This window comes from Mesoplodon densirostris, chromosome 16, assembly GCF_025265405.1.
Source record: "Mesoplodon densirostris isolate mMesDen1 chromosome 16, mMesDen1 primary haplotype, whole genome shotgun sequence".
Taxonomy (NCBI): domain Eukaryota; kingdom Metazoa; phylum Chordata; class Mammalia; order Artiodactyla; family Ziphiidae; genus Mesoplodon; species Mesoplodon densirostris.
The window spans coordinates 36,196,084-36,219,446 of NC_082676.1; the positions used below are offsets into that span (position 1 = coordinate 36,196,084).

General features: G+C 55.1%; 1 protein-coding gene across 1 annotated transcript in view; it reads left to right on the plus strand.

Moving 5' to 3' along the window:
* Positions 1 to 23,363, plus strand: part of COL26A1 (collagen type XXVI alpha 1 chain) — a 176,990-nt gene that overhangs the window by 140,590 nt on the left and 13,037 nt on the right. The window contains 5 exon segments of the mRNA XM_060078616.1: positions 13,823 to 13,884; positions 19,341 to 19,497; positions 22,353 to 22,451; positions 23,136 to 23,200; positions 23,202 to 23,289. Of these exon segments, the coding sequence (XP_059934599.1) occupies positions 13,823 to 13,884; positions 19,341 to 19,497; positions 22,353 to 22,451; positions 23,136 to 23,200; positions 23,202 to 23,289 (471 nt within the window).

Below are 23,363 nucleotides of genomic sequence, written 5' to 3' on the forward strand. Positions count from 1 at the left end.
CAGGCCCGGAAGAATGTAAGCCCCAGACATTGCCTGGGGGAGATGAGTCCAGACGGCACCCTGTCACGAAGCAGGAAGCTTCTGTGTGGGCGCTACGTCCCCCACTGGACGTGGGATGGGCCTCATCACATGCTGTTCCCTTGGGTGTCTGAGAACCGGGGATGGGGACACCGAGACCCATCCACCTCTTGCCCACCTTGAACCCAGGGGGCAGATGGTGGCTGATTTGGGGGCTCTGGGCTCCCACCCCCTGCAGTCGGAGCAGCCTCTCTTTGATTTGTTACCTGTTGGGGTCCCAGAAGCCACTGTGTGTAGGAAAAAGACTTCTTTCTTTTAAAAAGGCATTTGATGGGACTTCCCTGGCAGTCCAGTGGTTAAGACTCTGTGCTTCCATTGCAGGGGGCACGGGTTTGATCCCTGGTCAGGAAACTGAGATCCTGCATGCCGTGGGGCACAGCCAAAAAAAAGGGGGGGGGGCGCGGCATTTGATAACTGCTGCTCTGGGCCCTCTCCAACATGAGGTCAGGCCCATGGTCTTCCAGACTGAGGTTCGACCTCTTATAGAGAACTCAGGAGACCTGGTGTCAGAGGAAGCATCCCACACTCATGTCCCAGCTCCCCTAAACAACCATCAAGAGGCAGATGGCTCCATGAAGAGACCAAGGCCTTTCCTGGAGCCCAGATGACCCCTGAATAAAAGCTGAAGCTACCTTGGGCCGTCCCCTTGCCTTTGGAGGGATAGAGACTCCAAGAGGAGAAGGGGCCTGCCCAGGTGCATGCAGGGAAAGGTCAGAGCTGATTCCCAGGCCTCTTTGCCTGGGCTTCTTCTGATGCACTGCCCTGTCCAGACCTCCCGCCTGGGGACTTTGAATTCTGCCACCATGTTCCTCTGAAAGCCCCAAGACCAAAGTGACTATGTCCCCTTCTTGCTGTCTTTGGGGCACCTCATCTGTTTCCCCAAGAGAGCTCATCACCTCTCCTGAGCCTGGACCAGCGCTGCAGGAGGGGGAGGCCCCAGCCCGGGGCCAAGGCTGTGGGCGCTCTACCCAGCAGAGTCAGGCAGCCCCTCGCATATTCTGGAGGCTCTCGGTCAGCCAGCTTTGCTTTATGGCCCCTGAACCTTGACCTTGGGCTTGGAGCCTTGTTAAAAGGGATTCTTTCCCACTGACACCGAGTGATGGTGGCAGTACTGACGCCACATGTCCGAGAGGATCGGGACTCAGAGCTCGTCTCCCTGGGCTGTGCCTGGTGTCAGCTTTCAGATCCAGGCAGGGCCGCCTGCCAGCTTTGTGGGACCCTGGAGATATTTATGATTTCTTTCTGGATGAGGAAAAAAGAGGAAGAGCACTTCAAACAATAATTTCAGTTTAAGAACACAAACCTCAGAAAGCCAACCAAAAGAGGCAGCTTGCTCAGTGAACCCTGAAAGATAAAACATATGCAGGGATGACCCTCCCCCCCGTTTCTTGATCCCCCAAATGGCTGCAGAGACTGTATCTCTTATTTCTGTTGTGATAAACCCCCCTTTAAGTGCTGAGGGATGTTCCTGGAAGGCTGGAAATCGCTCTGCTGAGCAAATGGTCCCACAGCCACCTTCATCCAAGCACCCCCCAGCTGTGGGGACCCTACCCCAGCCCCAACCAAGGACCGAGAAGTCCTTTATCCTGCGGGATTCTGGCTGTTCCATTCTCATGCCATGGATTTCTGGAGATGGACTTCTCCCAGCCATGCCGGTCTGAAGGAAAGCAACTCCACAGCCCATTGGGAGCAGTGCTGATGAGAAAGTCATTCATTGTGTCAAACAAAGCTGCCATCACCTGCTATAACTCACCTGTCCAGAGACGGCCAGGACAGGGATAGGTCAGCCTCAGGGGGCCCCAGGGTCCAGGCACTAAAGCACACACACTTTTCTTGGGTGCACTCACCAACGTTACAGTTCTAACTCCCTTGCTTAGGAGGTTTCCAACATGGCCAGAACAATCAGAAGCCAGGAATTGTTAAGGAAAGAGCACTGGCTTTGGAGCATCTCTGATCTGGTTCCTGCCCCTGCCTGTGGGGCCTGGGGCAACTTCATAACCTCTCAGAGTCTCCGTTTTCATCATCTGTAACAGAGGAACCAAAACACCTATGGGGAGGATGCGTCATGCACGTGATGATGCCAGAAGAGCATTAGAGATACCCAGGAAGTACGGCTTTCGTTACTACGTCATCATCAACACAGAAAGGACTCAGGGAGAGCATGAATCCAGACCCAGAATCCAGGGTTCAGGAATCCCGGTGGTTAGTGAGGGCGGAAGGAGGGGTACAGTGGAGACATTCATTTCAGGGGTGAGCGCCCTCCACACTTGGGTGCCCTGTGAGTGGTCAGCACAGGTGTGCTGTATACCTCCACTCTGGGGGCTGGGCAGTCAGGTATTTCTTAGATGAGTTTCTCTCCAAAATGGTCCAAATACCAAAGGCTTTGCTGGCCAGAAGGCTGGATCTTTGCTGCCTGGAGAGTCCCGAGGACACTGTGCTCTCTCCAGCTGTGCTGTCCTCCTGACGGCTTCTGGATGTCCAAGCAACTGCCCCACCCAGCATGGACCCAGGAGAGTTTGTCCCTTCCTGCATATCCTTCCTGCGCAAGCACGAGTACCAAAGCCCATGGCAAAGGTCTGGATTGGGCCTCATGAATACACAGGGCAGGGACTATTGTCCCACTTTATTGTGGAGGAAAGCTGAGGGCCCAGTGATGGAGAGGAGGTGAGCTAAGATGATCCTCACCTGGGCTGTGGACTGCCTGGACCCACCAAGTGGCCTCTCCAGCCCAACAGGATGCTTCCCAGGGGATCACATTTCACCACAGAAGCCAGGGAATGGGCCACCGTGATATGATCCATTTGCTTGCAGGAAGCAAAGCCTGGCTCCTTTTCCCACAGGAGACAGAAGGAGAAAGGTGGATGCCCAGCTGATATGCCTTCTGGCTCCAGTTACGGTTACTGACTCAGAGAACAAAAGGCTGAAAGGGAGCATCCAGTCCATCCCTGCATCTGACCAATGGGAAGCTGAGGCCCAGAGAGGGCTTCACTCTGCCTGAGGACACACAGCACAGTTCCTAATGCTGACCCCATTCCTGGTCCATCAGAAGGCCTATGCTCCCAGAGCAGGGGACCAGCCCCCTGGATTTAACAGCTCCTCCTCCTGCAGCCTCTTCTGGCTCATTTGGGTCCCCATGGGGGCTGTAGGTGGGGTGAGAGGGTTCCTGGTCTTCCCCAGAACACATTGGGGTTTTTGCTGCAGTTCTGTGTGACCTGGGGAGGTCCTCTCCCACTCTGAGCTGCCCTTAACACAGCTATAAATTGGGACCATGGATTGTGGGGCCTCACTGGCCACAAAGGTACCAAGAGATGTCAAAGATGCGAAAGGGCTTTGTAAACCCTGGGGCCCGTGGAAATGGAGAATGTTTCTGAGCTTCCACCCACGTGTCAGAAATAGGACCGGACACGGACTTGCCTGGCGGTCCAGTGGTTAAGACTCTGCGCTTCCATGGCAGGTGGCATGGGTTCGATCCCTGGTCTGGGAACTAAGATCCCGCATACTGTGTGGTGTGGCCAAAAAGAAGAAAGAAAGGAATAGTACCAGACAGAGACACAATCACAATGTGCACACGAATGTCCACGCGCAGAGACACTCCCATGTAGACCCCCTGCCTTAGACCTGAGTGTATCCACACTCATGCTCACTCCCATGGGCACCCTTGAATGTCTGCATTCTGGTACAGGGACGTGGCCTGTGGGTTGGTCTCTCTCTATGCCCCCTCCCACACCCCCTCCCCAGCAGCAGGGCCCTGACCCTCTTGGAGCCACTGATGCTGCTCTGATGCCCCTCCCTGCGTGCCAGCCCCTCTGGCCCCACAGTCCCCACCCCATGCCACTGCCAGATTGGGTTTCTTCTCAATAGGGCCCAGCTGCCTTCTGGGGAAGGGGGGCAAAGGGACCATGTCATCCCTACATAGCAGCGGGACTCTACTCACTTTTGGGAAGGGTCTCATTTCTTAAAGAATTACATTTATTTAATTCCTGTCTTTTCCCCGCAGAAGTCGAGGGCCCTAATGTTTTAGAAAGGAAATGCCATGGTACCCTCAGCTGGGGTGAGGGGCCAGGATGGCATCTGGGGAAAGGCTGTGGAGCCCCACCCCACAACCCTGGGGGTAGGACTTCCAGAGGACAGCAGGGTGGGGGCCACAGAGGGCAGGGCTCCAAGGAGCCCCCTGGGACTTCAGGCGTTTTCAGCAGGCCAGTTCCTGAGGCTGCCAGGATGATGGCTAAGAGCCAAAGGCAACCCCTGACTCCCTGGGTTTGAATCCAGCCTCTGGCACCTACTAGCTGTGTGACTTTGGGCAATTTACCTAACCTCTCTGTGCCTCGGTTGCCTCATCTGTAAAACAGAGATAATAATGGTTCTTCCCTCATTGGGTTGTTGCGGGAATTAGACAAATTTACATGAAAATCGGTGCATCAAGGTCTCGCCCTTCTATTAGCGTCTGGCAGATTGAGTGCTCCGTGAACTCCAGTTGCTTTTTCTTCTTTTGATCATTATTATGACCTGCATGGCTCCACATGGGCCAGACCCTCTGCTCTTGTGAAATCGGAAGAGAACGTTTCCTCCCTTCCTCCCCTCCCACCATGACACAAGCCAGAATATAATGAACTTCAGCATCAAAACATCTTCCTTATCTCTACTTTAAACCTCTTCCGTTTTCCCTGACTTTGGTGGAAATGGAAAACAGCTGCTCAGGGGCTGCAGTGCTTGCCGTGTACAGTGAGGAAGCTCCCAGCGCAGAGCTGCCAGGGTGCACCTGGGACAGATGGCCCCCTTCGGGAGGAGAGCAGTCCCTTCCCTCCCCCGGGGCCCCCTGAGGTCCTCCAAGGCAGGCTACCTGGACAATGAGCTGCAGGTCCCCTTCCATATCTGTTCACCCCACTCCCCAAGGGTGGCACTGCTGCTTCCCAAGAGGACACATGAGCATCTTTGCAGCCCCATATGATGGAGGAATACTCTGCCCCCATTTTTCAGAATACGAGAATGGGTGAGACATGGTCCCATAGGGAAGAGGGGTACACAAGAGGTTCCCCGTCCACGCCGCCGAGTGCTGTCAGCAAGGTGTACACAGGATGCATGGCAATTGGTGGGAAGGTGGGTGCCTGAATCTGCCTAGAGTGGTCAAGGAAGGCTTCCTGGAAGAGGTGGTGCCTCACTAGGAATTCGCTAATCAGTGGAGTGGTTGCAAGACATTTCTAGATGTGATGACAAGATAGACAAATGCTAAAGGCCTAGAAGAGTTAGAGTTGCTCAGAGCATGGCAAGTAGCCCATCCCAGGGTTGGGGGTTGTCCTCAGGGCATCGGGGAGCATTGGAGGCTGACGTGTCAGATTGCTGGTTTAGGATGAGCAGGACAGCAGCTTGACATGTTTTACATACACTGACCACACCTGTGTACTAGTGTCCAGCTCAAGAAAGAGAATATTTTCATCATCTTAGAAGCCCTTCTCCTGCCTCTTCTGGTAACTGCCCTCCCCAAGATAACCGCTAACCCGCAGGCCACTGCCTTTGACCTGTCCTGCCTGTGCTGGAACTTTTGATAAATGGACTCACACAGTGTGTGCTCTTTGTGGGGGGGTCTGTCATCTTTGTGAAGTTCATCCACGTGGCTGCACGTGGTTTGCGTGTGCTTCTTACTGTGTCAATAGTCCATTTTGTGAATATTCAATTTACCCAGTTGGCCACCGATGGGAATTTGGATTATTTATAATTTTTGTTTATTATGAGCAATGCTGCTCATTCTTGCACGTGTCTTTTGGTGAAAGGATTTATTCATTTTTGTATCTAGAGATGGAATTGCTCCTACTCAGCCCTATTAGAAACTGCCACATTTTTAAAATGTGGTTATTCCATGGACGTTCCATTGATGCTCTCTTAGAGTTCCAGTGGCTCATACTCTCTCTGATACTTGCATTGTTAGTCTTTAATTTTAGCCATTCTTGTGGGTATGGTTTAATTAGCATTTCCTGATACGGCTAATGAGTTGACCCCTCCGCCTATGGCTGTGGGCCATTTGGCATCTTTTTTTTAAAAATTAATTTATTATATTTTTATTTATTTTTGGCTGCATTGGGCCTGTTGCTGCGCGTGGGCTTTCTCTAGTTGTGGTGAGCGGGGGCTACTCTTCTTTGCGGTGCGCAGACTTCTCATCGTGGCGGCTTCTCTTGTTGCGGAACACAACTCTAGGCACGCGGGCTTCAGTAGTTGTGGCTCGCGGGCTCTAGGACACAGGCTCAGTAGTTGTGGCGCATGGGCTTAGTTGCTCCGCGGCATGTGGGATCTTCCCGGACCAGGGCTCGAACCCGTGTCCCCTGCGTTGGCAGGCGGGCTCTTAACCACTGTGCCACAGGGAAGCCCTTTTTTTAAAAAAATTTCTTCACCATCACTAAGATGTTTTTATTTTTTAAATTTATTTTTAAAATAAATTTATTTATTTGTTTGTTTGTTTGTTTATTTTTGGCTGCATTGGGTCTTCGTTGCTGCGCGCGGGCTTTCTCTAGTCGCAGTGAGCGGGTGCTACTCTTCATTGTGACATGCAGGCTTCTCATTGCGGTGGCTTCTCTTGCTGCGGAGCATGGGCTCTAGGCGCACGGGCTTCAGTAGTTGTGGCACGCAGGCTCAGTAGTTGTGGCTCGCGGGCTCTAGAGCACAGGCTCAGTAGTTGTGGCGAGCAGGCTTAGTTGCTCCACAGCATGTGGGATCTTCCCGGACCAGGGCTCGAACCCATGTCACCGGATCATTTGGCATCTTATTTTGTGGTTTTATGTATTCCAAGGACCTCTTCTACTCAGTGATAGACCTCTTCATTCTCTTAATGATGTATTCTGATGAAAAGAAATTCTTAAATTTAATGTGATCCATCTTATCAAAGTTTTCTTTAATGTTAGTGCTTTTTGTGTCCAAAGAAACCTTTGTCTATTCTGAGGTCATGAAGGTAAGTTACCTATTTTTTCTAAAACTGGTATTGTTGGAAATTCCCTGGCAATCCAGTGGTTAGGACTTGGAGCTTTCACTGCTGGGGCATGGGTTTGATCCCTGGTCTGGGGAACTAAGGTCCTGAAAGCCATGCTGCGCTGCAAAAAAAAAGCTGTATTGTTTTTCTTTTAACATTTAGATCTACAATCCATCTGGCATCGACTTTCATGTGTGGTGTGGGTTAGGGGTCAGATTCTTTTATTTTACTTTATTTTACTTTTCAATTTGGATGTCCAATTGACCCAGCACCATTTATTGAAAAGTCCATCCTTTCTCTCCTGTACTCATATGTGCCTTTTAAATAAACCAGGTGAATGTGTAAGTGTGGGTCTATGCACCAGTAATACAGTGTCTTAATTACTGTAGTTTTATAATAGATCTCATTTCTGGTCCTAAAAGTCTTCAACTTTTGTTCTATTTGTTCTAGATCGCCTTGGCTATTCTTGGACCTTTGCATTTTCATATATATTTTAGAATCAACTTGCAAATTTACACGCACACACACACAACATACACAAAGCCTTCTGAGATTTAAATGGGACTGCATTGAATTTATAGATCAAGTGGGAGAGAGTTAACATCTATAATACAAGGCCTTCCAATCCATGAACATATCTTTCCATTTATTTAGATCTTCTTTAATTTCTCTCAATGATGTATTATAGTTTTCAGTAGATTTATTCCTAGATAATTTGATGCTTTTGTGAATGATGTTATTGTCAATATATAGAAATGCGGTTGCTTTTCTTTTTAATTGAAGGCAAGCTTTTTATTTTATTTATTTATTTATTTGGCTGTGCTGGGTCTTAGTTGCTGTAGGCAGGATCTTTTTAGTTGTGGCATGGGGGATCTTTAGTTGTGGCGTGCAGCATGTGGGATCTTTAGCTGCACCGTGCACCACCTAGTTCCCTGACCAGGAATCAAAACCAGACCCCCTGCACTGAGAGCGCAGAGTCTTAACTGCTGGACCACCAGGGGAGTCCTGGAATATGGTTGATTTTTATAAACTGTCTTTGTATTCCATCAACCTTGCTAAAATAACTTAATAATTCCAATAATTCCTCTTTAGATTTCATTGGGGCAAAGATGCTTTGGGGTGTGATCCAGCCATGGTACAAGACCCAACAATCTTGAACTCTGGGCTGGATGTGGAGGTAGAGAGGGAGGAAGACAGACTTGGCCAATTAGGTCAGCAGAGTCTTTAGGGCCATGGTGGGGTGAAGAAATCACAAACTTCACCCATGTCCAGCCATGGTCCAGGCACTGTTTTCACATCACGTTGAGAGTTGCTGCCCCAGCCAGGGCACCTAGCCCAGCCCACCATGGCCTTATGGGAATGGAAGGCCTGGGTTCTGATTCTGGCCTTTAATCGACAAGCTCTGTGACCTTGAGTGCATTGCTGAACCTCTCTGAATCTCATCATCCTCACTCATAAAGGGAGGGACACATGCCAGGGTATTTCTGCCTCTCACCCTGTAGGTGACTGATTAACATTAGTGAATTGGTTTCACTCACCAGTGTTGTCCCTTTTCCCCACGGGGGGTTTCTGAACATCACTGGAAAGCTCTGCAGTCCAGGGGCTGCTGGTGTCGGGGGTGGAGGTGGCCAGCTACCACTGTGCTCTGAGCAGCTTCAGCACAGCTGGTCCTTTGGGGATTTGTGTTTCTAAAGCGATGACACCCATGCAAGGCTGCCCCTCTCCAAGAAGAAACTCAAATTACTTTTCAATAAAAACTCTTGGCAGAAGTTCTTGAAAAAATATCTGGCTTTCTCTGTGATCCGTGATATAGAAAAAGGTGGAATTTAATTATTCTGTCCTGTCCATTAGCCCCACGGCTGGGCCTGGCAAGCAGCCACAGCTCCACCCAACCAGCAGGCTCCCGGCCCATGATGGGCTTCGTTGCTCTGGCATGTGTGGAGGAGCACAGCGGGGCCCAGAGTAGGGCCCCCATCTTTGGCCTGGCCTTGTCCTTTCCATGCTTCCTTCTGGGAAGTATGTATCTAGGTATGTGTCTTAGAAAAATCCGATCTGTCCGCGAGTACCTGGACAAGCAGCTCTCTACAAGTTAACTGGAAAGGTGGCTTCCCAGGCCCAGGGAAGGTTTTATTTTTTAATTAATTAATTAATTAATTAATTAATTATTTTTGGCTGCGTTGGGTCTTTGTTGCTGTGCACGGGCTTTCTCTAGTTGCGGCGAGCGGGGGCTACTCTTCGTTGCGGTGTGCGGGCTTCTCATTGCGGTGGCTTCTCTTGTTGCAGAGCATGGGCTCTAGGCATGCAGGCTTCAGTAGTTGTGGCTCACGGGCTCTAGAGTGCAGGCTCAGTAGTTGTGGTGCATGGGCTTAGTTGCTCCACGGCATGTGGGATTTTCCCAGACCAGGGCTCGAACCCGTGTCCCCTGCATTGGCAGGCAGATTCTTAGCCACTGCACCACCAGGGAAGCCCCCCAGGGAAGGTATTTACAAAATTCCTACCAGGTCCTCGCTGCTACCCACGGAGCTAGGCTCAGAGCACCAGAGGGCATTTAAGAGCTGCAGGCAGAATTGGAAACACCAGGACTGGAAAAATCTGGAATGATCATGTCTTGGTGGCACCATCTCTGGAACTCCAGCCTGCAGCTGGCTTGTTTCCTGCCGGCTCATGAATAGATACAATTTTGTATATTTTCCACATAGCATCATAAGCACGTTTCATGTTTTCACTCAGTTAAAGATTTAAATTATATAATGTATATTAAATATATACACTGTTTTAAAAAGGCCAATAGGTCTTCAAGGCTTACCATGAGAAAGGAGAGTCCCCTGTACCCCTCTTTACCCCCAATTTTCATTCCCTAGAGTCAGGCTTTTGGCAGGGGGGAGCTTACCTCCACAGCTCTTGTCACATTAGGGAAACAGATCACTCAAGACTCCCTTGTTCCTGTGGTGCCCTGTGTGCGCCCATGGCCAGTCTAGCTAGCCTGCCCTACCCCTGTCCCTGCAGTATCTTACCCTATTGACCTCCTTGGAAGTTTCTTCCCCTAGTAGTCTTGACTAGGGTCAAAGTTCTCCCAGGGGATTTTAGGGGTCTCTTCCAGCTGGGCCCCGTTGGGTTGGCTGCAGGTGACATCCACCCTGCATATGCCCCGTACCTGCAGACCATTTCAGAGACTTCTCAGAGGGAGCTGGGCCTCTGGGGACAGGACCATCCAAGTGCCCTGGCTGCACCTGTCAGGGTCTCGTGGCCCAAGCAGGAAAGGGATGGATGAGGTAAGCAGAAGCTGGAGGCACCAAGGTGGGGTGCCCTGGGAGGAGGAACAGAAAGAGAGAGGCAGAGAGGGCAGCCGGCTGGCGAGGGCAGGAGGAAAGAGACCAGGAGCCCGAGGCCCCTGGAGCTGAGCAATATAAACCCCTTTTACAGATGGGGAAACTGAGGTGCAGAGAGAAAGAGGGCCTCACAGTGAGTTAGTGGCCTCTATAGTGCTCTCTCTACTGACCACGCCAAGCAGTCAATTTCTCTCTCTCTTACACACACACATACACACACACACACACACACACACACACCCCAGTTTGCCTGGCACATCCACCCTTCTGATATATTGGCAGAGATTTCCCAACACAGGTTCTGCCGCTGTGTCCTCAAAACTAGGAAACACTCGCGGGCCTGTGTGTGCTGGGAACGTGGAAATCCTCAGAATCCCAGAGGGTTAAAGTCTGCGTCTCAGGGAGGGGGAACCGGCCCAGAGCCAGGCGGCAGGGCCTCGGCAAGTCACACAGCCAGGATTGTCCCCACCAGGCCCATCTCTGTATTTCCACCGCTCCGAGGAATAGTTAGAGAAAGTCAAATGCATAATTTAATTGCTGTCGATGACAGAATGCCAGGGGAACCATAAAACCCGCCCAGTCTCAGAGCGCCTGCCCGGGCAGGTGGCACAGGGAGGCTGAGCTGGCAGCCTCGCCCCTGCCCGCTGGCTGGACCTCTCCGCGGCTGGGGAGCTGGACCCCTCTGTGCCTGCTGGCAGCCAAGCCGCTCCCCACAGGCCAAGCAGGGTGCCCGGTGCCAGAGCAAACTAGGTCCGGGCCCAGCACACTTTCCAGAAATAGGTTTCTGGGAGAGCTCAAGGCTCACCCCTTCCTCTGCTGGCCTTCCCCCCTGCAGTGAGTCCTATTTGTTGCCTCACACCCTGGAAACGTGTTCACAGCCCCTAAATGCCTCAGGAATGTTCACTGGGCGGGGCTGGGGCTCTGATTGACACCTCACCCATGGCCATCCTGCCCTCCCCGCTTCCTGCTGGGCCCCGGGGTGGGGTGGTGCCCTCCTGTGTGTGGAGGGGACAGCTGAGGTTCAAACAGGAAAGTTCTCCAGGCCAGCCCTCCCCCAGAGTCAGCACCTGTTCCCCCATGAGATGCTCTTGGGCCTTTGCTGCGAGGGCAGGCACCCCATCCATGCTGCCCTGCCACCCGCCCATCAGGATCAGCACGGGGTCACCAAGGGGCTCACGGGCAGCCACGGTGCCTCCAGGTGGATGAAGTGATGGTTGGGGATGGGTGGCCTCGGGGGGTGAAGGGAGGGGTGGGGGATGGATGAATGGGAAGGTGGGTGGGTGGAAAGTAAGGTGGAGGGTGGAGGGTAGCATGGGTGGAATGACAAATGGGACCCTGTTTGTTTTGATGTCTGTCTTTCCCATGAAGGGCCTCTTTCAGAGGCACGGGAATCCTGGACCATCTGTATTTAGGAGGGAGGCACTAAAAGCCTCCTGGGGCTCTTTCCATGTGTTTTGGCCTTGTTGACTGGAGGCCATTGTACAGGGGGTGCAGGGGGAAGGGGGCCTCCCCAGGTATCAGCGCCTGTGGGCCTTTCCCCTTGGGTGGGTCGCTGAGCCCAGAGAGGACCCTCGCCTTTCCCTGATCTCCAAGCCCTCCTGTGTCTGCGAGCCTGGGACTCAGCCCCTGGCTGCCTTTCACTGCAAAGTCTCCTCTGCCCATCTCTCTGCTCTGTGGTTTGTACCTTTTTCTTCTTTACCATCCCTTTCCTGGGAGGAACTAGAGGGAAACATGTGTGTTCAATTCCCCATGTTTAACCAGAAAACCGCCTCCTTTCTCGCTGATCCTTTGTGAAGTCCTGCCCCGTCCCTGAGTCAGACAACTGTATACATTCTTCTGGTTGTTTTAAAGTTTCAGTGTTTACGCCTCAGTCTTTAATCTCTTTTATGTATCGGGGTTACTGACATGGTTTTATTGGGGGAGAAAGAGTTGTGTTCCTAAAAAAGGCTTAAAAACCACTGACTGGGCCCAGCCCAGGCTAGATGGGGAGGGAGATGAGGATGAGGGGACCCCTGCCAGCCCACATAAACCCAGGTAGGGCTGGTGCCTTGTAAAGCCAGGTAGGGCTGGTGAGCAGAAAGTGGGGACTGTCAGCACCCCTGGCCTCAAGGCTGGGCGCCCCTGGGGAGGACACAGCCTGAATCACCTATTCTCATGGTCCTAAGATCCTGGTGGTCTCCTCACATCTCTCACAGAGCACTCGTTATTTAAAAATAGGGACATTTACAAGGTGGTTTGCATTCAGCGACAAAGATGGGGGACAGACAAGGCTGATGATGGGGTCCGGGGGCCTCGCTGTGGCCAAGGGGCCTCTGAACACCAAGTGGGACCTGCCGAGTTACCCTAATACCTCTCGTGTGTCTGTTTAACCAGAATGGGGTTCCTGTAGGGTCAGGCTTTGAACTGAGGGAGGAATCTAAGCATCTCTTGACTTCTAGAGCAATAAAAGCTCTTTAGAACAGCTTTGAACCATCTATTTCCTCATTAAAGAGCTCTGGGTCTCTGGGGGAGACAGACATAAATAGATGATTACAGCCCAGGGAGATGTATGCCTGGGAGGTTAACAGTTACTGGTCTCCTAATTGGCCTTCCGGCTTCCAGGCCCTCCCACTCCCACCCATGGGACACTTCCGCTGCCAGAGTGAGCTTTTAAAAATGCAAATCTGACCTTGGCTTTCACCCCCTCCAACAGCAGCCCATTGGCCTCAGGATACTGCCAAGCTCTTCCCCCCAGGCCTCCTGTGTCAGGGCCCAGCCCACTGCTCCAGCCTTGGTGGCCCGCAGGTGTGCTTGGATAGGCCAGGCTGCTGGCAGATGCTCCCCTGTTCTGTTCTCCTTGGGGCCTCAGCCCTTATTCTTCCTTCTGCTGAACCTAACCAGTCATTGTGCATCCCTCAGGCCTCACCTTAGGTGCCACTGCCTCCAGGAAGCCCTCCTGGACCACTGCCCACCCCAGATGGGCTTTGACATCCCCCATGATGCTCTTTTGCATGTTCTGTTCTTACAGCCCTTACCAGCCTGTTTCTATTTGCCTGTATCCTTCCCCAGACTGTAGTTCTCAAAGTCAGGGAACGTGTCTCATTTACTATCCATTCATCAATTATCAGATATTTTTTGAGCCTCTATTTTGTGCCAGGCACTGAAATTCATGAACAAACAAAATAGACAAAGACCACCCCCCATACGGCACCCACAGACTGACAAGGCATCCCAGGTGCTGGCTCAGACAATTCACTGAGTAAACAGACAGTACTCTGTGCTGTGGATGCCCAGAAAGGAGGGTCAGAGGTCAGGCAGACTGCATGGAGGAGGGGGTGCTAAGGATAAGGCTCTGAAGGATGGGTAGGAGTTTTGCTGGCAACAGCTCAGAGATTTCCCTGCCTGCCTGACAAGAGGCTATCCTTGTGGCTGGGCTGCTCTGTCCCCAGGATCTACTCCACTCTCACCTCTTCTCTTTCAGAATGCATGAACTGTACCCGGCTCAGTGACATGAGTGACCGGCTGACCACGCTGGAGGCCAAGGTCAGATGGGCCTAGGGAGCTGGTTGGGGAGGGGCTTGCATCAGCCCCAGGGAGCCCAGCAGGACTGAGCGGCCTGGTCCTGGGGGATGGGTGCTGTTTGGGGCTTCAGTGGCCCGGGATAACTTACCTTCTCTGGGCCGGGCCAGTCTCCTGGGGTTGGGGAAGGGAGTGGGGTGAGCAAGAAACCTGAGGGTCCCAGGTGTGAGGGATGCTGGGGAGGATGCTAGGATGAACTTCTGGTACCCGAGACTTTAGAAAAGGTCAGGTCCCCAGGCTGGCTGGCCTGATGGACATTTTCCAGGCACCTGAAACCTCCGCATGGTTTGGCAGAGCATTGGCTGACAGCCTGCTCTGGCCCAGGCCCAGTACACTGGGGTGTTAAAAGTCACAGCTCTGGGGGAGGACTGGTACCGTGCCAGCTGTCCCCCGCCCACTTAGCCCTCGCCCATGCCCTCCCACCATGAGCAATTCCTCCCCTGGTCCTCCCACCCTGACACCTCCCTCTGCCTAGAGAGGCTGCACCACGACCATGGCCAAGGCCACAGCAGTGGGCTGGGGGTGGGGCTTACTCTCTGGCCCTGAGGGTGAGGGTCATGACCCTTCTGTAGACCTCAGGGGACTACAGAGTGGGGGGTCGGGCTGTCCCAGTAATTGCTCTGCCTTGGCAGGTCCCTTCCTAGCTCTGTGCCTCAGTCTGCTGCCCTGTAAAATGGAAATTGAAGGAGACATTTCCCAGCCCCTCACTGGGTCATTCTGAGGCTGGTGGACGGGGTGAGCTCAGGTGGCTCCTGGGTGGGGAGCAGGAGAGGTAGCTCGAGACGGGTGTGCAGAGAGGTGGCTGCCACTGCCTTTCTTCTGGATCCCCAGGTAGGCGGTGGGAGACTCCTGTCTCAACTCCTGTCTTATCTGGATCATCTTCCAGCTGCCCACCTTCCTGCTTTATGCCCAAGTGTCCCCTGGAGAAACTGGGCCCCTGGGAGCTTCGTCAGCCCGGTCAGAGGGCCCTGAGAGGCGGCAGCCTGCAGAGGGAGGGGGACACAAGCCAGGCTAGCAGCCAGGACAGCCCCGCAGCCTCAGGGGCTGTGCTGAGGTCAGGTGAGCCCGCAGGGGTCAGAGAGAACATGGAGCTGGGGTCAGGGGCTGGGGTCAGGTGGGTGAAGGCAGAACCAGGCAGGCAGACCCCAGATGGGGAGTCAGAACCCAGGCAGCTGGCATAAGAGAGCAGTAACTCTGAGGCCTGGAAACTGCAACTTCTGCTTCTTCAGATAAGAAACCTGTTTTGGCATATCAGAAGGGATGTGTTCAGTGGCAAGTAACAGAAACCCAGCCACTGGCAGCTTATTCCTTACCATTTATTGTTAGTTCAATAGGAAGTCCAGAAGTTAGTGGTCTCAGGATTGGTTTGGTGGCTCAAGAACCCAGACTCTTCACAGCCTTCCTCTCCACCTACTTAGTGAGTTGGCTTTTGGTGTCATGGTCAGTGCCTCATGGTTACAAAGTGGCTGCTGCAGCTCAAGGCCTCACATCCTTATACCTTGTTCAAAGGCAGGAATTGGGGGGGAAGTAAAGCACCTCAACAGATTCATTATGTGTCGTTGGCCAGCACTGGGCTATATGCCCACCTCCTAGTTGCAAGGGAGCTGGGAAAATGAGTAATTGGCCAGTCATGATTCCTCCTCTGGGGCACACCTGCAGGCACACAGTAGGGGGTTCTGGAGCCAGGGAAGAGGAGGAGGTTGGAGGCCAGGCGACCACAAGGGACTGTTCCATTTACACTCCGCACGATGCCCGAGTTGCCAAAGGACCCAGACCTAGGAGCTCATCTAGATTCCTGCCACCCTCTTTTCCTGGGACAGGCTGGAATGGTTGTTGGGCGATGGTGGGGTGGAAGGCCAGCAGAAAAAGTTTCCTGCCTTCCTTCCTCTCCTGCCCCTCAGTTTACACTCTGACTCCAAGGACCAGACTGAGTGGGAGGCAGCCCGAGGGCATTTCCCTGAGTGAGGGTCACAGGAACCTCGGAACTCGACTGCTTTCTAGTGCAGGAGGGCGGCGTCCTGGCCAATCAGCCAGGCCGCCATGACGTCATCAAAGCCACTGCCCTCCGAGGCTGGCCGAGGTCTGGTTTTCTTGGGCTAAGTCCCCACGCCCACTGCTGCCCGCCCTGGTGTGCTCATGCCTGGCAGGAATGGGGCCAGTTTCTCTGGGAGGTTGGCCATGGCCAGGCCAGGAGGACTTGGATTCTGGTGGGGGCTGATTCTAACTTGACCGTGGCCAGGGCTGCTCTGCCCGGGTCCGTGGGCTCTGTGGGCCTTGGTGTCTGTGTGGGAAGTGCCCCAGGAGGAAGTGAGCCGGGTGTCTGGTGCAGGGGCAAGGCTGCAGGTGGCAGGTCCCCTTGGGAGTCCTGGGAGCTCTGCCACAAAAGGAGAGCTAGGCCTGACCCCAGGATCCCAGGCTGGGTGCCCCCTCCTTGATCTTTCCAAGCTGCTCCAAACCCCCTTCTGCTCCTGGCTACTACCTGTTAAATATTTCCATCTGGAGGTTCCCCCGAGACACTGCATCTCAACTCACCCCCCGGACTGATCACCTTCACCCCCAAACCAGCCCTCTCCTGCGCCCCTGTTTGACTGGTGGCAATCCCACCATCCCCGGAGCCAGGCCAGAAACAAGGGAGCTACTCCTGCCTTCCCCCACCCTCCTGCCCCCAAGCCCTGGGGCACCAGGTACTGACAGTTCTCCTCACCTCCATCCTCACGCCCACGGCTCTGGGTCCCACATCACGGGCACCAACAGACAAGTCTCCTTCCCCTGCTGCCCAGCTCCTCCACTTGGCCGTGGCCGGTCAGCTTCCCAGTGGACAGTCAGTAGCTGGGACAGGAATTGTAACCCTCCCTAGAGGGGGTTCCAGGGCTCAGGAGATGGGGTTCCACCCCCGAGCTGCTGTGTGATCTGAGCCAGCTGCTCCCCTTCTCTGTGCCTCCGTGAAGCTCCACTGAGGCTAAGGTTGTGGCCCGGCTGTGGGGAGGTGGGTGAGGCACCACATGGGGCCCTGGCCCCACCACCTGCTTGCTGGGTGACCTTGGGCAAGTCACTTGCAGTCTCTGAGCCTCTATTTCCACCTCACCTGTGATGGGGCTGCAGTGGCCCTTCCTGCCTCATGAGCCCTTGTGAGGACCAGAAAGGAGAGGGGCTGAGAGACAGGGGCCCTGGGGGTCACCAGAGCCTCAAGGGTCAGGAACCCACCCACCCAACACAGATGGGGACCTGAGATCTGATGCAGGGGTGCCACTTTGTTCCCAAGAGTCCTCAGAGACTCTGTCACCCAGGCCCCGGAACACTGCAGAACTGGTGGGAGGGGGCGCTCAGAGGGACCCTTTCTGCACAGCCACAAAACCTCAGCCCAGCCAGGCCTGGGCGCTGGGAGGGCAGCCGTTTGTTCCCGTGACCCCCCCCACCGTCCCAGCATCAACAGGACTAACCAGGTTGCCCACGTATTGAGTGCTCCCGATCTCCCGTGGCCCTGCAGGGTCAGTGTTATCACCCCCATTTTGCTGTTGGGAAAACTGAGGCCCACAGAGGTCACAATGCTTGCACAAGGTCACACAGTGGTCACCTAGTAGGAGAGCAGGGATTCAAACCAGACTGGCTGGTAGTAGGGTCTCAGCCTCCCCCATCACAGGGCACTTAACCTGTGCTGGGCTCTGGAGACCCAGAGCAAGGAGGGAGCCCCCTCCCCAGGTGGTCCCTACTCCTGAGGGCAGGGCTGGTGGCATTGCTCCCACCGCCGCCCTGGCTGTGGGCACAAAATGATTGTACAGGAGCTGAGGGGACACACAGGAGGGGAGGCCCCCCTTCTGCCCAGAGGGTCAGACAGACACAGGGAGGAGGGGACAGCTCACTGGATCTCAGAATCTTCCAGGGGTCGGGGTTGTGGGCAGGGCTGGTGGAGGGCCCTGCAGGAGCTCGGGCTTGGAAGTGGGGAGGTCTTGGGCTTGAGGGGCACTGGGAGAGTTCAGGGCAGCTGGAACAGAGCAGGGTGGAAGAGACGCAGGTGAGGCCAAGGCGGGAGCCTGTGTACGAAGTGTGTGGAGATACTGGCGGTTTTTAGCGGGGTTGCTTTGCAGGAGGTCCTCACGAACTGCTGTTGATTGTGGGGACCGGGGGCTGCAGGAGAGGGAGGGGGCAGGCGGAGGTGGGGGAGGCAGAGGGCTGTCACAGAGCCTGAGGCCACAGGCAGGTGGAGGGGCACTGGAAGAGGCCTGGGGGCCCATTAGGCCCTCCGGGAAGTATGGACTCCCGTGTTGGGGTGGGTGTAGGGTGGGGTATAGGCCTGGGGGCTGGAGTTTGGATGCCTTCAGGCAGCAGCACCTGCGGAATTAGATGCCAGTGACTCTGATGGGGGGTGCCTGGGGGGCGGCAGAGGTGTGCCCAGCCAGGCCCACCCTCAGACCCATCCTCAGAACGCTTTCATCTCACACACTGAGTCGGAGACTCTAGCAGGACACGGGATTTGGGTTTCTAAGAGCTGGAGGGGATGTGAGACACTGGACTTCTTCCTTCCTGTCTGGCAGATCAGGACAGGAAGCCGGGATCCGTCTGATATGGCCCGGGAACCCCAGGGCCCCCTCTGCTGGGGTGGGTGGGGCTACTGTGTGCTAGCATCTGCCTATCTGCCCTGCGCAGATCCCGGGCACGCAGCGCCCCCTGCCTGCCTCTTTGGGGACAGCAGGGCCTCTCTGAGGCCTCCTGGCTCCCAGTTCACGTGAGTTAGGGAGAGTGTCCCACTGAGGCCCTGGGTCCTTTCGGTTTTTGACCCCTGCTTTCCTCCAGGGGAGAGGACAGGCTGCTTTCCAGGCTGGCCCTGAGTGACCATGGCCACTTTTGTTTCTCTGGAGCTCCTGCTAAATATCATGCATCAAGCTGGGCCCATTTACTTATTCTTTCTCCTTTTCTTTTCTTTCTTCTTTTTTTCTTTCCTTTCCTTTCCCCTTCCCTTTCTTTCCCTCTTCCCCTCCCTCCCTCCCTCCCTTCCTTCCTTCCTCCCTCCCTCCTTCCATCCATCCGTTCATCCACAAACATTCCCTGACTGCGTTGTTTGTGCCCTGAGCCAGGCAGTGTGGGGGACAGGGGGGCCCAGTCCCTCCCTTGAGAGGAGCCGGTGAAGTGAAGGTGACCGTGGTCGTTATTCCAACAGCCACTGTCTAATCCCAGTGACAGCCGCTCTACGAGAAAAGTACAGTGACTCTGAACGTGTCCAAAGGGGACCTGCCTGAGCCCAAGGGTCAGGAGGGCTTCCTGAGATGGGAAGGGGAGGTGGGCAGGGGTGGGAGAACATTCCAGCAAGGGGACTGGTGGTCCCAAGAGCAGCGGGCAGCTGCTGGTCTCCTGGGGCACACGTTCCCATTCACATGTGTCCCTGACCTGGCCTGGGCCTGACCCTCTGCCCTTTTCCGGCCCAGGTTCTCCTTCTGGAAGCAGCAGAGCGGCCCTCGGGCCCGGACAATGACCTGCCGACCCCCCAGAGCACCCCACCACCCTGGAACGAGGATTTCCTCCCTGACGCCCTCCCTCTCGCCCACCCCGGGCCCCAAAGGAGAAGGCCCACGGGCCCAGCCGGTGAGTGAGGCCTACAGGGGAGGCATGGCCTCCCAGGGCCTGCACAAGGAGGTCATACATGCCCACGTGACATTTTGAAAAACTGAGCTAATGTTTAAAACCTGGGGGGATTTCACATAAAAACCAGGACTTCTCACTTCTCTTAGAAAAATGGAAGATCTGGCCATTGGGGTTGGCTGTCTCTTAATAGAAACAATTGGCTGGGACTTCCCTGGTGGTCCAGTGGTTAAGACTCCGTACTTACCCGGAGCCTGTGCTCCGCAACGGGAGAGGCCACAACAGTGAGAGGCCCGCGTACCACAAAAAAAAAAAAAAAAAAAAAAAAAAAGACTCCGTACTTCCAATGCAAGGGGCACGGGTTTGATCCCTGGTCAGGGAACCAAGATCCCACATGCCGTGTGGTGTGGCCAAAAACATATATATATAAAAAAAATTTTTTTAAGAGAAACAATTGGCGGCAGCTAAGCCACAGCTGCCCCTGCAGATCCCGTTCAAGCTCTGCAGTTTGCCGCAGTCCTCACCATTCCTTATTGCCTCACAGTCCAGCTATTGTCCTTACTGGCTGCCCTGCTGCCCCTTAGCATCTGCACTTAGGTCCCCAGCCCAGCTCCATCCTTGATTGGCTCAATTTTTTTTTTTTTTTTTTTTGCGGTACACAGGCCTCTCACTGTTGCGGCCTCTCCCGTTGCGGAGCACAGGCTCCAGACGTGCAGGCTCAGTGGCCATGGCTCACGGGCCCAGCCGCTCCACAGCATGTGGGATCTTCCCGGACTGGGGCACAAACCCGTGTCCACTGCATCGGCAGGTGGACTCTCAACCACTGTGCCACCAGGGAAGCCCTGATTGGTTCAATTTTACAGCAGCCCCTGCCTGCATACCACCAGGGACGGGCAGCTTACTGACTGCCCCCCTTCTGGGGGATCCTCTCTGAACTGCCCCCCTTCTGAGGGGTCTTCTCTGAGTTGGAAGACATCCACTCACCTGTTGTTTTCACCCTTCCCACCACATTTTGAAGTCAGAGGTAAAGGTTTTCTCACTTCAGTTTCTATCCATTGGTTTGGGCTCTGCTCCCTGGGACTGCAGAAAGTAATAATAACTGTAATACTGGTAGTCAGCATTGTTGAATGCCTGCCACATGCCAGGAGAAGCGCCCAGAACCTGGGCGGTGAGCTGGCACTGTCTGTGTGGCTGAACTCAAGGGTTTAAGGCTGAGATCTCATCTGACTGGTCAGTATCCGTGCTGTGCCAGTTATTAAATATTTTTATATCACCCTAGTCTGTACAGATATCATTGCTAATCATTCCAGTAAACTCGTAAAGCTCAGGTTACAGAGGAGAGAACTGAGGCTCAGAAAAGTGACCCCTGGGGTCACCCAGCGATCCAGGGCCGTTTTTTGTTTTTGTTTGTTTGTTTGTTTGTTTGTTTGTTTTTGCTGTACGCGGGCCTCTCACTGCTGTGGCCTCTCCCGTTGCGGAGCACAGGCTCCGGACACACAGGCTCCGCGGCCATGGCTCGCGGGCCCAGCCGCTCCGCGGCATGTGGGATCTTCCGGGATAGGGGCACGAACCCGTGTCCCCTGCATCGGCAGGCGGACTCTCAACCACTGCGCCACCAGGGAAGCCCTCCAGGGCCGTTTTGACTCAGTGATTCTCGGACCCACTGGAGCCCTTTGCAGGTGACGCCTTCCCTCCTCCTGTCCCCAGGATGAGCCCCCATCTTCTTAGCACTCCTGCCCAGACTCAGCTCTGAGCACACGCTCCATCCCCTTCCATGCCTGTAGACCCCCAGCAGTGGGAGAGTTGCCTCCAGTGGCCAGTCCCAGAGCCAGGGAAGCATCAGATTTTCTGCAGTCTCTGGAGGCTGGGAGGCTGTAGGGGTGAGCTTAGGTCTGCTATGAGAGGAGGGGGCATCTCACTTTGGGCCCCCCCCTGCCCCCCCACACCTCTCTAGCCACTCTCCCCAAAGTCTCATTTCCAGAGGGCTGCCCCATGCTCATCTTCAGATACTTCTTCTGGGACTGAGGAGGGAGCGGGGGCTTGGGGGAAGGGGGGCTTCTCATCCCCTGGAGGACCCAGGCCCCAACACCCCCTGGAGGGGAGGGAGGAAGCTGGGATGGGCTCCAGGTCTCCTGCGGCACCTTTCTTCTTACCGGGACGTGCAGTTCCCAAGAATGGCCACCAGGTGGAGCACAAACCCTACAAATGCTGACACCTGGGTGAGCCCTGGAATCCTCGCGAGCCGGTGGGAATCTCTCTGGAAACCGGCAGCTCCAGGGCCTCCATCAGTTCAGCAGGCATTTTTGAGCATCTTCCCCAGGCCCAGGGCTTCCAGAGGGAGAGAAGGGGCTGTCCCCAGGCCACACAGGGGCACTCTGGCCTCTCCATCTACTCTTGCCCACCCTTGGGGCCTGGAGACCCTGAAGCTGGGCAGGCATGTCCTTCAGGGCTTCCTGGGGTCTCTAAGCAGGCCTCATTGGGAAGCTTTTTGCCAGAAGCCCAGTTCCTGAGCCTGGGCAAGGAGACAGCAGGACGCGGAGAGAGGATTCTGACTCATTTACAGCCTGGCTCTGCTACCTTGAGCAAAGGGCCACACCTTTCTGAGCCTCAGTTTCCCCAACTGTCAAGTGGGGACACAAGTAGCTCTTGAGATCATAGAAGTTAATAGGAACAAAAATGGTTTGCAAGTTGTAATGACTGATGTGAGCTAATGATGGTCCCTTTGCCCATTGTGGGGGGCCCCAGGTGGGCCGGATTCCTATAGGCAGGTCTGACCGCAGCCCAGGTGGTCAAGCCTGGAGCCACGGGGGGCAGGTCAGACCACAGTGTTCTCAGGCCTCATTTCATTCTATCCCCAGGGCCCCCGGGACAAACGGGACCACCAGGGCCTGCAGGTCCCCCAGGCTCCAAAGGTGACCGGGGCCAGGCAGGAGAGAAGGGCCCAGCGGGTCCTCCTGGTAAGGACACCCCCCCCACACACCCCAACCCGACTCTGTCCACTGGGGAAAGGGGGTTGGGGTTTTTCCCCTGTCTGAGCAGGCGAGGCATCCCAGACACCCTCTTTCTTGCTGGGGCTAATGACTGCCATCTTGGGGGGCTCCAGGCTCACTTCTTCCCACTGCCACCCTTACGGCAGCCTCACCCCAAGCACCTTAGGGCTCCATCTTGCCCCGGGGCTGTGGGAAGAGAGGGCTTCTGGAGTTGTGGGTGCAGGTGTCCGGGGGGGTGGGGGCTGGGGATTGTGCTCAGCCATGTAAACAACACCTCCAGAGACCACCCAGCTCCTCCTGGGCTCTGTCGGGGCAGGTACAGGGCTGGCCCAGGCTGGCTGCCACCCTCGGCACCCCTTCCCCAGAGCTGAGGTCCCTGGAGCGGGCAGAGGGCATCTGGCTGGAGCCCCCACTGGTTCTGTGGTCCCTGCCTCCCTCACCTCCCATCCAGCTGCCCCGGGTCCCCTGTGCACTGGGCTGGGAAGGGGAAGTCATGTTATTAGCTCCTGGAAGAGCCCTCCAGGGTGTCCCTGAGCCTGGAGGCCATCACCGGCCCTTGCCAGCCCCGTGCCCTTCAGGGTCCGCTTCTCGTCCCTGTTACATCAGCCACGAGGCCCTGCCCTCCTGTGACTCCTCTCCTCCCCACTGCAGGCCTCTTGGGGCCACCAGGGCCCCGTGGGCTTCCTGGAGAGATGGGGCGCCCAGGCCCCCCCGGCCCCCCCCGGCCCAGCAGGCAGCCCAGGCCTCCCTCCAAACGGCCCCCAAGGCGTCCTCTACTCCCTGCAGCCGCCGACAGACAAGGACAGTGAGTGTCATGCCTGCGGGGTGGGGCGGGAGGGCGGGCCTGAGCCTGCCTTCAGGGGGACCAGCCCTCCCCAG